This window comes from Asparagus officinalis, chromosome 1 (genome assembly GCF_001876935.1).
Source record: "Asparagus officinalis chromosome 1, Aspof.V1, whole genome shotgun sequence".
NCBI classification, from domain to species: Eukaryota; Viridiplantae; Streptophyta; class Magnoliopsida; order Asparagales; family Asparagaceae; genus Asparagus; species Asparagus officinalis.
In genome coordinates this window covers 104,407,349-104,422,367 of record NC_033794.1, presented here as the reverse complement: position 1 = coordinate 104,422,367, position 15,019 = coordinate 104,407,349, and the positions used below count along the sequence as shown (strand labels likewise).

Genomic DNA, 15,019 nt, shown 5'->3' with positions numbered 1-15,019 from the left:
AGCTCCCAAGCATAAGGAATACCAAATATAGTGTACGTTCTTTTTTATTAAAGGATATTTTCTTAGGATTTTTTAAACTTGGATAATTTTTGCGAACATGTTTTAAATTGAATTAGCCTTCCGGCCTTCAAAAAGTTTTATGTATATGAATCTTAGAAATCCTAATTATTTTTTCATAATTTCCTGAGCAGTTTAAAAATATTTAAGCTTTCTATTGCTGAATTTAACCCAATCAAAACCTATAAATAGGTATTAGATCAATAGGTTTAGGTTTTCTACATCTTTTTTTTGTCAAAGGTTTATGCAGAGGTGCTAGATCTTTTGGGAGAAGATCAAGGTCAATTCTTGAGAGAGGTCGTCAATCACTAGTTGAAATCTGAGCATCCTAGATAGTAAAATCCGTCTAAAGTGGCCATCCTAGACGGATATCTATCTAGGATGGTCCGTCTAGAATATTTTCGTTTAGGATGTTGTGAGAAAATTTAAAAAATAATAAAATCTGCTCATTTATGCTCTTACATTCTGTTGGCACATTATACAAATGATTATTTATATACTATAAATCTAAAACCATACAAGTGCGTTACTAGAAGGAAGAGGATTAAGCAAATTTATTTCATTATAGCAAACCAAACTTCATACAATAGCCGATATCATACATTGACCTTTCCAATATACAGAATTAGAAAATTACAACAATTCATAAAATGGCATGCACAATTGCATCTCAACTCAACAATCTGTTGGATTTTTTAGTCAAAACTGCTTTCCAAAATGAGTTTTCAAACTATATATATATTAACTACAAATACTTTTCATAAATGCTTAGTAGCCTAGTGGAAAGTTAATGTTTTGTTGTTTCAAAAGGTCCCTTGTTCGAGGTTTGCCAACGGCAAGCCGAGAAGTGTTTTATTTGAATTAATCCCTCATAAGTTCTCGTGAGCCGTGGGTCGTGGACCGTGGGCCAATGGGCCGTGAGCCGTGGGCCAATGGGCCGGGGATCATGGCTAATCGGGCTGAGGCGCTAAGTGACACTTTGTTAGGCGTACTTTGCACTTCGCACGGAGGCATCGGCGTGAGGTGGCGCCACGAAGGTTGCCTCGTAGGCTGCTTCACAACATGCGGACGAGCTGCGTATTCGTACGAGGGTGACCCTAGCGTTCTCGTAGTTTGACGAGGTTCGTCTGTCATACGAGGTTCGCTTGTTCGATGAGGTTCGTCTGTCTTACGAGGTTCGCTCGATCGATGAGGTTCGTATGTCATACGAGGTTCGCCTGTTTGATGACGTTCGTTTTTCAAACGAGGTTCGTCTGATTTGTTGAGACGTAACCCTCGCGTTTCGTAGCAATGCGTCCATTGATTGTCTCGTATTCAGGAGTTAATGCATGCAACGGTTACAACAGCATTAAGAGTAATTTAATGCATTGATGTTACAATCTTAATTGCCATTAAGAATTGTAAAACAGCATTAAGAGTAATTTAATGCATTGATGTTACAATCTTAATTGCCATTAAGAATTGTAACAGTCACATTAATTGCTTGTGATGCATTGATGTTACAATCTTAATTGCCATTAAGAATTGTAACAGTCACATTAATTGCTTGTGACTCTTGGGCTGGCCTTAGAGGCCTATAAATAGCGCCCTTGGGCGGCTCTTGAAAGTAGGCTGAAAATCCTCTCGCGTGCTAGAAAACAAACATCGATCCCGACGTTGTTGCTGTTGTGCTGCTGCTGCAGGAACTTGTGCCCACAGGAACGTGTCCTAAACCGAAAGGTTTTGAACCGTAAGGTTCTGAGATCGAGTAAATCTTTTGCCTTGACCGAAAGGTCTTATAGATCAAGGAGATCTGACAGTACTGAGTTGGTGTACACCAAAGTACTGTATTGTTGTTCCTGGAAGCAGTTTAGCCTTGGAATCCTTGCATCAGAGTAGGTCAAATATTGCTTTAGGCACAGCGTTTCTATAACGCACAGCAGTGAACTAAAAATTAAAAATTACAGCACATCTGTTTTCTCAGTTTAATTCCAGATTTAACCATAATTTCCAACACAATCTTGACAAAAAACAAACTCAAGAAATACAAGAACCTTCTAGCTAAGATAACAGATCCCATTTCACGTCAAATTTAGTCCCAAATCATATCAACTTTCCTTCTAAGTTCTTACTGTATCAAATTTCCTTTTAAAATCCAACCTGAATGAATTCACAGCCAAACATAAGGGGAATGAAATTGCTAGAAGTATCAACACCAAAAGAAACCAGTTACACTTTGCTGAAATACCAAAAAAGAAATCATACAAGCTAGATCTGTGAACCTAACAAATAAGAGAAATTTTTCATTTAGTTATGAAGCAAAAGTGCTTTAATTTTTTTTTCATGTATAAGTTACAAATTCAGTGAAAGTGAAACAATTGGGTACACATACGATGATTCTTGAGAGTTCTTGTTGGAGAGCGTGGGAGATAGGATTCACGTGGGTTCTCGTGGGGGCCACTCATCCACTCTAGACTGCAAACCACGTTTATGAAGCTCGTGACCAATCACGTGCAGGCCCACCCGATAACAATTCGTTGCTATTAATACCCTAATTTCTAGGGTTTCGTGGTGAAAAGTGCAGGGGTGTGAAGTTGAGGCAGAGGGAAGAAAAGGAATCGGCGGCTGTACTAGAAGTGCAAAGCGGCGGCTGCAGAGAACAGTCGCAGGCAGAGGTGCAAAAGAAAAGTCAGCGGCTTTCTTTAGCTTCGTGCAAACAGTCCTTTTGGCTATTTTGAGAGAGATAATTGTGTGAGAGTTTAGATTGAGTGATTGTAAACCCTAGTTGTATTATCTCCTCTCTAATAGTTGATCTCCCCCCTCCTTGTCCCATGGACGTAGGCAGTTTGCCGAACCACGTAAAATTGATTTGTTTGTGTTTGTGACCATTGTAATAGTTTTTAGGATCCCTCGACAAGTCAGTCCTAGAACTGATGAGAGGAAGAGCCGATATCTCACTTTGTTGAGATATTCGCTTTATATTCTTGTCTCCTTGGTGAGACGAGAATTTTTATTGATCTTTCTCTCTTATTGTGCACCAGAAACTCTGCCGAAATTTTCGCTGTGCACAACAAGTGGTATCAGAGCTCAGGTTCCAAATCTAGGGTTTTGTTTTGGTTAAAGGAGTAGATCAATTTGGAGGCTCGTTTAGGCCTTTGTTTGGTGATAAAGGTGGGATCTTTTGGTAAAAGACTCTATCCTTTTAGTTTTGGATCTATTCTTCGTTCGTTGATGCGTTGAGAAAGATATCGGGGAAAGAAGGTGCTTCGGGTGTCGAGAGTGGTGCTTCTGGCGCGAAGACCATTCAGAGTTTGAATATCCACTCTATGAAGATAGATGTGGAGAAATTTAATGGCACAAACAACTTTAGATTATGGAGATGCGAGGTTTTGGATGCGCTGAACGCGCAAAATTTAGAGGATACATTGGAGTTAGATGGCAAGCCAGATGAGATTGAAGAGAATGTTTGGAAGAATATGAATCGAACGGCGTGTGATGTGATTAGGTCTTGTTTGACTCAAGATCTAAAATATGATGTGATGAATGAGACTTCTGCAAAGAAGATTTAGGAGATTCTTAAAAGCAAGTATCTGACAAAGAGTGTTGAGAACCGCTTGCTTTTGAAGAGGAGACTTTATCGATTCCAATTGAAGAAGGGAACCTCAATTAGTGATCACATGAACACCTACACAAAGCTTCTTGCGGATTTGGCGAATGTGGATGTCATAATTGAAGATGAGGACAAGGCGTTGCTATTATTGAGTTTCTTGCCCGACGAGGAATATGAGATCTTTGTTCTTACTCTGATTAATAGGAAGACATCTCTTTCGTATAGTGAGGTGACTGTTGCACTTGTGAACTATCAGATTCGAAAGAAGGATAAGGAGGCTTCAGTTGAGCCGGTAGCAGAGGTGTTGGCCGCAAGAGGGAAGAATCTGAACCGGAAGAATTGGAAGTCACAGTCTAGAGTAGGGCATCCTACAATTAGAAAAGATTAGTGTGCTTGGTGCAAGGAGACTGGTCATTGGAAGAAAGATTATCCAAAGCTCGACGAATGGATGAAGAATAAGTAGAAGGGAAAAGGAAAACAACCATCATCAGAAGCAAACATCGTTATATCGGTAATAATTCCGACTCTTCTATTTATTCACTTTCTATTAGTCCTACAGATAGCTATTCGGAGGAATCTGAATGGATGTTGGATAGTGGTGCGACCTATCATGTGTGCCCTAGAAGGGAATGGTTCTCTAGTTTTGAGAAGCTAAATAGTGGTGTGGTATACATGGCTGATAACCGTGCATGCCAAATCCTTAGGATAGGAAGAATTCGCATAAAAATGTTTGACGGGACTGTTAGGGAGTTAAATGATGTGAGATATGTTCCTTCTTTGAGGAAGAACTTGATCTCGATTGGAGCTTTGGTTGGAGAGGGTCTGAATGTTCGATTTGAGGACATTGTTCTCAAGATTGTGGAAGACTCTCGGATTGTGATGAAGGGCGTCAAGAGGAATAACATGTTTTACTTGACTGGAGGTATAGTAGCAGGTGGAGAACTGGCGACTTCTATTGATTCGACTAGACTACGGCATTTGGGGCTTGGCCATTCCAGTATTGATTCCTCACATAGATTGAAAGAGGGTGCGAAGACCTGTAGTTTGAAGTCCAGTGAACATGTTGATGTGAGCAAGAAGACCAAGGTGAAGTTTGACACCTTTATTCACCGTGCTAAGGGTCATTCTGGAGGAGTTCACGTAGATGTTTGGGGACCTTCCAAGGAGGCATCATTGGGAGGTAATGGAAGTTTGGTTTCCTTTGTTGGTGGTTGTTCTAGGCGTGTTTGGGTTGCAACCAAATCCCCTATGGATAAAGTCCTAGTAGTCTCTAATAGTTTGAAGAAGTGTAAGATGGACAGAAAGATGAAAGTACTTCATTTTGATGGGAGGTATAAGATGGACCTGTTTCTGTATTGGAGCCGAGCTCACGGCATTTCGAGACACTTCGTTAGAAAGGAAATCTTGGGGCAACTTGATAGGGTGGTAATTTGGAGAACCGTGTCTTGCTGGAGGAGGATCAGTATTTGTTGTCAAGCAATAGTCTGCAGAAGAGTTTCTGGACTGAGGCTTCGACATATTCGAGCCATCTTATTAAAGAGTTGTCAACTGTTGTGATTGGAGGTAAAACTCCATTGGATGTTTGGTCTGGTAATGTCACTATGGTTGAGGCTTCAATGAGGAAGCTAATTGACTCTCAACAAGTGGAGAGTTTTGGACAGACCTTAGATGTATCGCAGCAGGTGAAGAGTGATGCTACTCCACATTGGGTGAAGATTACTCCAGATCATATTGTCTTGTTTGGGATTCCAGCTGAGGTGACACAGCTTAGGGATCATTTGGATTTGGGTGCAGATGATGAGTTGGGTTTTGATTCGAGTGTAGCTGATAGATGCAGTTTGGATATGACTATTGGTTTACCTCAGGTGGAGGTGTTTGAGGCCATTGGAGGTGCTATCAGCCGCAGAATTGATGATATTAGAGAAGGGTTGCGAACTCTTCTATTAGATTGAGGTCGTTCGCGGCTATTTGGGTAAACTACGTGAGGCTTGATTCCTTGGGTAAGAGGATACGTAGGTAGTCTTTATGACGCAGCCGGGTTTTGGATTTTGATGGGGATGAGACCGATTTGGTGAGTAGACATCGACGTTTGGCAGAGTGTTCGCACTCTCATTTGGGTCTCGACTTGTTGTGGATTGAGTCCGTTGTCGTGGATTGGGTCTCGACTTGGTGTCGGCTAAGTTTTGCGAAAACTTCACCGATGTGGAGAATTGTTGGAGAGTGTGAGAGATAGGATTCATGTGGGATCTCGTGGGGGCCACTCATCCACTCTAGACTGCAAACCACGTTTATGAAGCTCATGACCAATCTCGTGCAGGCCCACCCAATAACAATTCGTTGCTATTAATACCCTAGTTTCTAGGGTTTCGTGGTGAAAAGTGCAGGGGGTGCGAAGTTGAGGCAGAGGGAAGAAAAGGAATCGACGGCTGTACTAGAAGCGCAAAACGGCTGCTGCAGAGAACAGGCGCAGGCAGAGGTGCAAAAGAAAAGTCAGCGGCTTTCTTTGGCTTCATGCAAACAGTCCTTTTGGCTGTTTTGAGAGAGATAATTGTGTGAGAGTTTAGATTGAGTGATTGTAAACCCTAGTTGTATTATCTCCTCTGTAATAGTAGATCTCCCCCCTCCTTGCCCCGTGGACGTAGGCAGTTTGCCGAACCACGTAAAATTGATTTGTTTGTGTTTGTGGCGATTGTAATAGTTTTTAAAATCCCGCGATAAGTCAGTCCTAGAACTGATGAGAGGAAGAGCCGATATCTCACTTTGTTGAGATATTCGTTTCAGATTCTTGTCTCCTTGGTGAGACGGGAATTTTTATTGATCTTTCTCTCTTATTGTGCACCAGAAACTCTGCCGAAATTTCCGCTGCGCACAACAGTTCTCTCCTTTTCTTCCTATTCTTCCTTATTTTTAACATTCTTTAATTTTGTAAATTTCTTTCTCAGGATCAAAGTCATGCTTTGATCACTTTTACGAATCATTTTTACGTTATTTCAATTTATAATCCAATTCTTTCAACATATATCCAAATACGACGAAGTAACTTGATAAAAAATGTTAGTATTTTTTCATGTTCGATCAAAGAGTTGATGTTGATTCATTCCTTAGATACAAATGCATGCTATGACGCAAAGCTTTCTCTTGAATATATTAAGAAACTTTCATTTCTATATATAAAAAAGTATATATTCTAAATCATCTGTTAGTGCAAATTTAGAGACTAATGGACATCAAACATCAGTTGCATCCCCTGACAATTTCACATTTGAAGAAAATAGGAAGAGCACTCAGCTTCCCCTAGAGAATCATCCTGAGAGGAGTCCAATCACAGATACTACACCGAGTGAGAGTCGATGCCTGGAATATCCAGGAAGATGTATATATATATGTGTGTATATTTGCATCAGCTGATTTCATCAGTTGATCAACAGAAGCACAAGAAAAGACTTTGTTTGAAAAATTCACGATGATGTTTTAGGTAAGATATATCATTATATTTGAAAAATAACAAGTCAACAATTCCTGCTTCTCCCCCTACATACCTGCAGGTGAAGTCCTGTTTTAGATTCTTTTAGCCTTGTAAATGCTGGATCAGATAATAATTTTTTAGCAAATGTTGGTTTTTGTCAGGTGCTACAATGTCTCATTTACATTCAGTAGACAAAGGCTGATCATTCTGGTTCTCACCATCGTTGACATACAGATGTTTTCATATCCAAAGAGGAAGAAGCTTCTTAGCCATCTAACTTCTTTGTATTCTTAAGAAATTTAAGAGGCATTCCAAGTCCCTCTACCTTTGTTTCACCTTTAGTCTTCTCGCTGTTATGTTTCTTATCTTTATCAGCCACAGGTTTCTTCTCTTTTTCTGCATTCTTTTGATCTTGCAGGTGCTGTATCCAGCAAGCTCCAAGTTCCCATCTCATGAAGACGTTTTCGTCAGTCTTCTCTTCGTCAAGCCTAGCTAGACTGTCATTTAACAATTTCTCTACAAAAGCTTGGCCTACAGTAAGCTCCTCATGCTTTGAGCTCATAGCGTGATTAGCTGCTCTTATCTGCTCTTTTATAGGTTTCGCGTGAAGAAACATTCTCTAACTGAAAGTAGTCAGTAACTACATTAGAAGCAATTATATAGATAGATGAGAACGAAAGATGTACATGCATCCTAGGCTACCTGTTAATGTTTTGAGCATTAGCTCCCCCATCAGGTTGGTCCTCAATATCAATGGCTTGCAAAGGGTCCAATTTACTTTTGTCAAAGTTGTTGACTTTCACGGTTGCAATATAACCACAATACCACACATTCATGACGCCCAAGGTGATGAAATCCTATATTAATAACAATGAATACAATTCCTCACAAAAAAGAAAGAATAAAAAAGAAAAGAAAGGAAACAACGAATACAAGAAGAAGAAAAACACTTGGTATCACAGTTTATTAAAAGAGAATAATAGTGAATACAGAGTTAAGAGTTTATCCCACATGAGTTGTTGTCTTTTCAGCAGCAGTGATTCCTTTCAGTAAGTTTCTCTCTATAAGATGTTTGCGGTCCATTCCCGTTTTCCTATTCCCATCAATCTTTGTATCCAACTTGCAGCTTGCATCTGAAGTATCTCTGGTGACAGTAATGTTGAAATCCCCTACTATCTCGAAGTGCAAAATTTCATCTTTCTCAATTGAAGAAGCAATACGTTTTTCCATTACATACTGTATGGAAGCAATCGCTCTAAAAATTGCAACATCTACAAAAAGGCTATGGAGCAGAAAAGCTCTCCTATCTCGTATATGCCTCTCTTCTACAGTTTTGCACAGCATGGAAGTGAGAAGTAGAAACTCATTAGCCCAAGGTATCATGTCACTCCTATTTATAAACTTGAGTAGGCATTAGTACATACATTTGGACCGCATTGGTTCGGAGAAACCTGGAATCGAAGAAGGCTTGTAACATAATGATCCATTTTAGTTTCTATTAATGTAGATACCTTTATGTAACATATATGTTAGCAATATATATAGAACACACAATGCTGATTTAAAGCAAACGACATATACATCGTATTCCCGAAACTCGATCAGATGATACATTATCAATCTTTTGAAATGTGAGATATGAATAAGTCAACATTGTAATTGCACCAGTAATAAAACTATTGTTGTAATACTATACAAACTATATAAATCATTACTTTTGAAAAGAAAATGTACATCGATAAAAATCTAGTCAAATTCCATAGCGAATGACTGACCTGCAGTGCTCTAAAATCCTCGTGATAGATGTTTCTTCAGTCCCAGTTATCCGAAACTTATGTTTTCTCAAATGGGCAGAAGATTTGTGTGGATAACTTAGCTATTCGTGATTGACACACAATTATGGATGATGACTGGTGGACTATTTGCATAAATAAAAAGGACTGCAAATTTTTAGTAGAGACAAAAGTAACTGCACATAAATATCATGTTTTTACATTATAAAACAAGGTTTTCCAAAAAACGAATCTTGACTTAAAAGATTCGAAGACATAAATAGTGTTAGAAGTAAGTTTTGGTTTCATCACCCAATCACTTACGCAAAAGCGAATTTGCTCTTGTAAATAGTATTTGGTTTGATAAATCAAGGGTATATGCATACAATTATAAAAAGGCAACAAGAGTTTGTTACATTATATAAATTTAAAATTGGATAGGCAACAACACAAAAAATTGTGAAGCTTTGAAAATGAAGTAATAAATTTGAAAACTATATCATATTTAACACACAAACCGTATCATTCATAAAGTCAATATTAAAGAAACATAAAGATCTAAACATAAGTTCTTTGTCACATTATCTAAGCTGATAAAAACTTCCAACAATAAGATTCACAAACTCGTAGACCTAAATTTATTGACTTGACATTTATTCTTCTAAGACTAAGACATCTCAACTCATTCTCCTGATGAAATTTCCAGATAGCTGCAAGAATGCCCATAGCTTCAGTAAATAATTTATCTGCTTCTTCTTCGTCTTTGATCTTAGCAGCAAAAGAAAATTGACTTGAGCAGTAGTAGGAACATTTTCGCTAGGGACATAATCAGGATCTGAATTCTCAACCTTCATTTTTTTTGTTAACTTCATAAGAGCTCTCCTCATCATCATAATACTCCTCAATCGATGGTTCTTCTTCATCGTCATAAAGTCGATTTGAAGTAACAATTGCTTGCTTGTTGGTTGAGTGACCCTCATTTATCATCTTTTTTATCACCTTCATCGTCACATGATGAAATTTCAATAATTTAAAATATGAATAATGTAAATATTTAAAATATACAGACAACCCAAATGTAAATATTTAAAATGTGAATAATGTACGGATCTGGGTTTACTGTTTTTTTTATGGCTGAGAATAAATGAAGGCAAGGGATGCACACTGAATGGCTTTACAGTCTTATTAGAATTTTGCATAATACTTCCATTCTCAGTGGATGCTGAAAGCTGAGCAGGAGCAGAATTTCTCCCTGAAAATTATAGATAACTGATCAATTTACTGAAAAGACATATTTGCATTAGTTACATTAACTCTAGATGAATGTCCTTACTGTCCTTATCAAATGCTACTAACTCTAGATGAATTACTGTCCTTACTTATCAATTGCTGTTAACAGTGAGAAATAAAACTACACCTCTTCCAGTTCATGGAGATATTCTCTTCATACAAGGATGTCAACGTCAATGAGTTCTCATAGGTTGATGGAACGTGATAACATGTCAACAAGGGTATGTCATCCCTGTCAACTCCTTAGAATGAGCTGCTGCATCAGAAGCCAGAATGCTGCCGATGGAGATGTTGATTACATTGACAAGGTCGTTGTTGAGCTACAACGAAAGAAGTCATGGTCTTGTTACCTTCACAGGGCAAAGCATAAAAAAAAAACAAAGGATTGACAGTATAGCTACGAAAAAATCCATGACAAATGTTGCGTTAATTGGTAGAGCATGATATCAGAAAGCATAATCTTTTGGTACATTCTTTTTTTAAACTACAGGAAAATTCAAAAGTTGTCAGGTTCATGCCAAACCCAAAAATGAAGTGAAACCATGTGGACTGTTTCCGACTTGCAACAATCTATTTGACAGTAAATGCCAAAATGATCTGGTAACACTATTTAGTTCTGGATGTGTATCAAAATGAAATGATTAGCCATTAAGGCTACATGCTTATCTTTTCCACTCACAGTTTAAAAGACCTTTATCTATCTGAGGCCCATTCATATCTCCTTTTTATCACCAACTCCAACCTATGAAAACAATCTACAATCCTTCCAGAAAAGTACATAACCATAACCATATTCCTTATTCCCATTTCAGTTCTTGCTTAACATATTCCAGATGAGAGAAGTATTTTTCTCATTGGAGGGTCTTGGTAAATATTTTTAGCACTTTTATGTTCTGCTGTAGTTGGCTGTCTACCAATCAAATCATTCATAACCTTAATTGCCTTGTCATTCTCATACTCCAAGTTAGCAGACAACCAACTGATGCAAATCCCAGTTTTAGCACTCATAATCTATGATATTCTTCCCTGCAATATTAGAGCTTTTCCCTAAGTTCTGAGCAGCTTAACTTCATGCACATATATGATACATATATGATATATCACTGTTGGCTTTATGGTTCATCACAAGAACATAAACCATCGCCAACATTCAATTACATATGTCATTCTTGGGTTTATGGTTCATCACAAGAACATAACACCTCGTCAAACACCACCCAAGTTATGTCATATGTCGTACGCTGCTCATATCTAACAAATTGTGCATCCTCGATTTCTAGTTATCACATTCCTAGCATTTAAAGCCTGGCACAATAAGACATTACCATGTACAGGCTTCATGCTTTAAACTATAAGAAGCATTCTCAGAAATAAAGATACGCTCTCACAGGACTCCATTGTCTTTTTCCACACAGTTATGGATTTGAGAAGTCCAAAAGTATGATAGCTTTTCGTAAGTGATATAATAGGAAGGTATATTGTTCAAAAATCATGTGAAATATGGACCAAAAGGTAAACAAAGATGCAAATTGGCAATATAGACAAATTGAGGCCAAGAATATCTTACCCATTGAAAACCCTCCTTATCTTGTAGTGCTGCACCTATCATGCTCTCACCAAAATTTGCAATCTGGAACGCTATAACACATACAATAGCCTGCGATACATCAATCTGCACGAGAAAATTGACGAAGATGGTGAAAAATGAAATAAGTTAAATGTGGAAAAAGAAACATGAGCATACTCGTACATGTTAACAGTCATAAAGGAGGAAAGAACAGAATATGTCAAGCGTAGCCAAAAAAGGACTGGTAACTTAGAGAGCATCCAAGAGATCAAAGGGACCACACAGGAGTTCTTTATCTCTGGTGAATGCCTGGTGATTTATTGTGGGCATTAAAAACTCAACAGTTCAATAATTAAAAAATAATAATTTACCTTAATAGCTTTCTACTCCTCCAATCAATCTCCGACACCTAACAGCAACAATCAACAATCAATCAATACCAAAAATAAAAGTAATTCATCAAACAATCAAACTGAGAATATGAATAAGAAATTACAAGAAGGTAATAAGAATAACCAATATCCATACTTACAATTGGAAAAAAAACCTTCTTTGTTCCATCAAAATTGAAGCAGAAGGTATTTATAGAATCACAACATAATTTATAGGGATTGGAAAGCCGTAGCAGTTACTACCAATATCCATACTTACATTGCCAATGGTTGAAAACGGAAGGAATTGAGGTGAGGAGCTCGATCGTCGAAATAAGGATGAATTTAGAGATAGCTAGCGAGAGGGAGAGGGAAACTGAAGCGAGGAGTCCGAACGTCAATTTAATTTAGAGATGGGGAGGGGGAGGGGGAGAGGGAGAGGGGCAGGGGAAAGCACGGATTTGGGCGTTATCAAAGAGAGAGGGAGAGGGGAAGGGGAGAGATCAGATAATGAAGGAGGATAGAAGAGTCGATTATCAAAGAGAAGGAGAGGGGCAGCGGAAAGGGCGGATAACGAAGGGGAGATTGAGATTCTTTGCGTTATGAAAGATGATGGGGAATAAATAAAGGGATAACATATATACATATAGGATAAAATTAGAATTACGAAATTTGAAGAGGGCAAATTGGGTATGCATAAGTTTTGAAATCTGTTTTCTCTTTTAGAAGTAGTATATAGATATATATATATTGCTTTAAGGCCCTAAAATTCAAGTTACAATGTGCCCCAGGTCCCCCCTCCCCCAATGTGCTGCAGCTCTTATAATTTAAAAATTTTGTGTCCAGACCCCTCTCTCCAAATTCCAATACAACCTCCTCCAAAATCCCGATTTTACCTCATCCTCTTAACACTCTCTCCTCCTCCTAGCGCGTCCCCCTCTAGAGCCCCTTCCGCACCTCCTCCCCGAAGCTGTGCTCGCGGCCGTCCGTCCGCCACCCCCCCCCCCATTTCCCCACCTCTCCCCTACCATCTCCCTCTCCTCCACTGGTCCCCCTCAAACTCCCGCCTCCGCCTCCCTCCTACACCTTCCTCCTCCTCCTCCGGTCCCCCTAAGCCTCTCCCCCGCCTCCCTCCTACATCTCCCTCCTCCGCTTCTTGCCTCCCTCCTATACCTCCCTCCTCCTACTCTTTGTGGCCCCTCAGCCACTCTCCCCCTCGCCTCCCTCCCCAGCTCCCGCCTCCCTCTCCCTCCCCAACTTCCCTTCCTCCCCGACTCCGCCTCCCTCCCTTCGCACCTTCCCCTCTACACCTCCCTCCTTCTCCTTACGGCCCCCTCCCCTACCTCCCTCCCTCACTCTGCGCCGCACCGTTTCGCAGCGAACTTCGTATCTCATGGTTAAACATTATAAGGTAACATCCGTTAACTATTCAGTTCACACATTGAGCCTTCAAACCAATTTTATATATTAATTAGTTAACATGCTTATTCTATAATAGTTAACATGATTCTCGAAACATGAGCTTACAATGAAGAAAGAAAAGGTAAAATTAAATTTTTGTACAGCTGGACATATCTAATCATGAACTGACATGCTCTAATCATGAGCCTGGAATCATGATCGGAGCAGCCCCATGGACACAGCTTTATTTTAAAAAACAGCGGCCACAGACATAAAAAAATGTGAAGGGATTAGTGGCACCATTGTGAAACTTGAATTTTGGATGGTCTAGAAAGCTAATTTTATATATATATATATAATATATTATATATATATATATATATATATATCATATATATATATTAATATATATAATATATATATATATATATATATATCATAATCCCTTTAAAAGTACAAGTTAGGAAAAATCTTTCCATGGTCAATATTACACTTAACTTTTTTAAATATTACATTGTTATCCTAACATATTCTAATTTTTCTATCTTCTTTGAATTTATAATTAAATGGTTTATCCTATCCATAATGAGACTTAACATGTTATTGGATAAAGGTGATACGTTTGATATAATTTAAATCTTTCATTTATTTTAGTTTGTAGAGAAATCTAAAAAATATATGCTAACTAGCACCTAAAATTTTTTATACCTTGTAAAAAATACCCTCTAAGTTTTTAAATTGCAAAAACACCCCTACAAATTCAAAATTTTATTAAAACATCTTGAAAATTATAAATTTTACTTATTTTAATTCAGTGAGAAATCTAAAAAAATATATGATAGCTAAAAATAAAAGTTTTTAACATTGGAGAAAGTATTTTGTAAGTTTTGAAAAATACAAAAACACTCCTAAAATTCAAAATTTGTAAAAAACACCTTAAAAATTCCAAACCTATAAACACACTAAAAACCTACAAATAACACAAACAATCCCCAAAAATTATGAAATTTATAAAATTTGTGCTTGGTACCAAGCATACACATTTCTCCCAATTGACAAAGTATGAATGCTTTTCACAAGGAGAGAAAGAAAGATGAATAAAATCAAGAAACAAAAAGAAAAATCAAGAATTAAAAGAAAATTTAAGAAAATAAAGATGGATGATTCAATTAAAGATATGAGAAATCTAGAATTGAATCCACTTCTTAGAAAATATAATTCCCTAGAGGGTTCTAGCCTCAAGGCGAATCAAAAAAATAAAAATGAATAAAAGAAAAAAAAAAAACTAATCCCAAGAGGGTTCTAGCCTCAAGGTGAATAGTATAAGAAAATAAAATCTAACTATAAAATAAATTATAAAAACTAAACTATAAAATAAATTACAAGAATTAAATGAGAGAAAATAAATCTACTCTATAAGCATGAAATAAATCTACTCTATAAGTATGAAATAAATCTTAGGCAAGAGGGCTCTAGCCTCTTGGCTATTTAAACAAGAAAATAAAA

General features: G+C 37.8%; 1 protein-coding gene across 6 annotated transcripts; it reads right to left on the bottom strand.

Annotated features, from left to right (window-relative positions):
* LOC109828840 (protein TSS-like) lies at positions 7,121-12,715 on the bottom strand. 6 transcript variants are annotated; one of them, XR_002243872.1, is made up of 7 exons: positions 12,393-12,715; positions 12,113-12,150; positions 11,742-11,846; positions 10,302-10,524; positions 10,005-10,136; positions 8,537-9,883; positions 7,980-8,437 (listed from the first exon to the last, which is right to left on the bottom strand). XR_002243872.1 is itself a non-coding variant. In XM_020395805.1 (4 exons), the coding sequence occupies exons 2-4, from the start codon at positions 8,340-8,342 to the stop codon at positions 7,732-7,734; spliced, it is 378 nt and encodes a 125-aa protein (XP_020251394.1). In that variant the 5' UTR covers positions 8,343-8,437; positions 8,537-9,998; the 3' UTR covers positions 7,121-7,731. The 6 variants fall into 6 exon arrangements, 1 of the variants encoding a protein (XP_020251394.1); XR_002243871.1 differs by having other exon boundaries at positions 7,982-8,437; positions 10,302-10,494; positions 12,274-12,715; XR_002243870.1 differs by having other exon boundaries at positions 7,982-8,437; positions 10,302-10,494.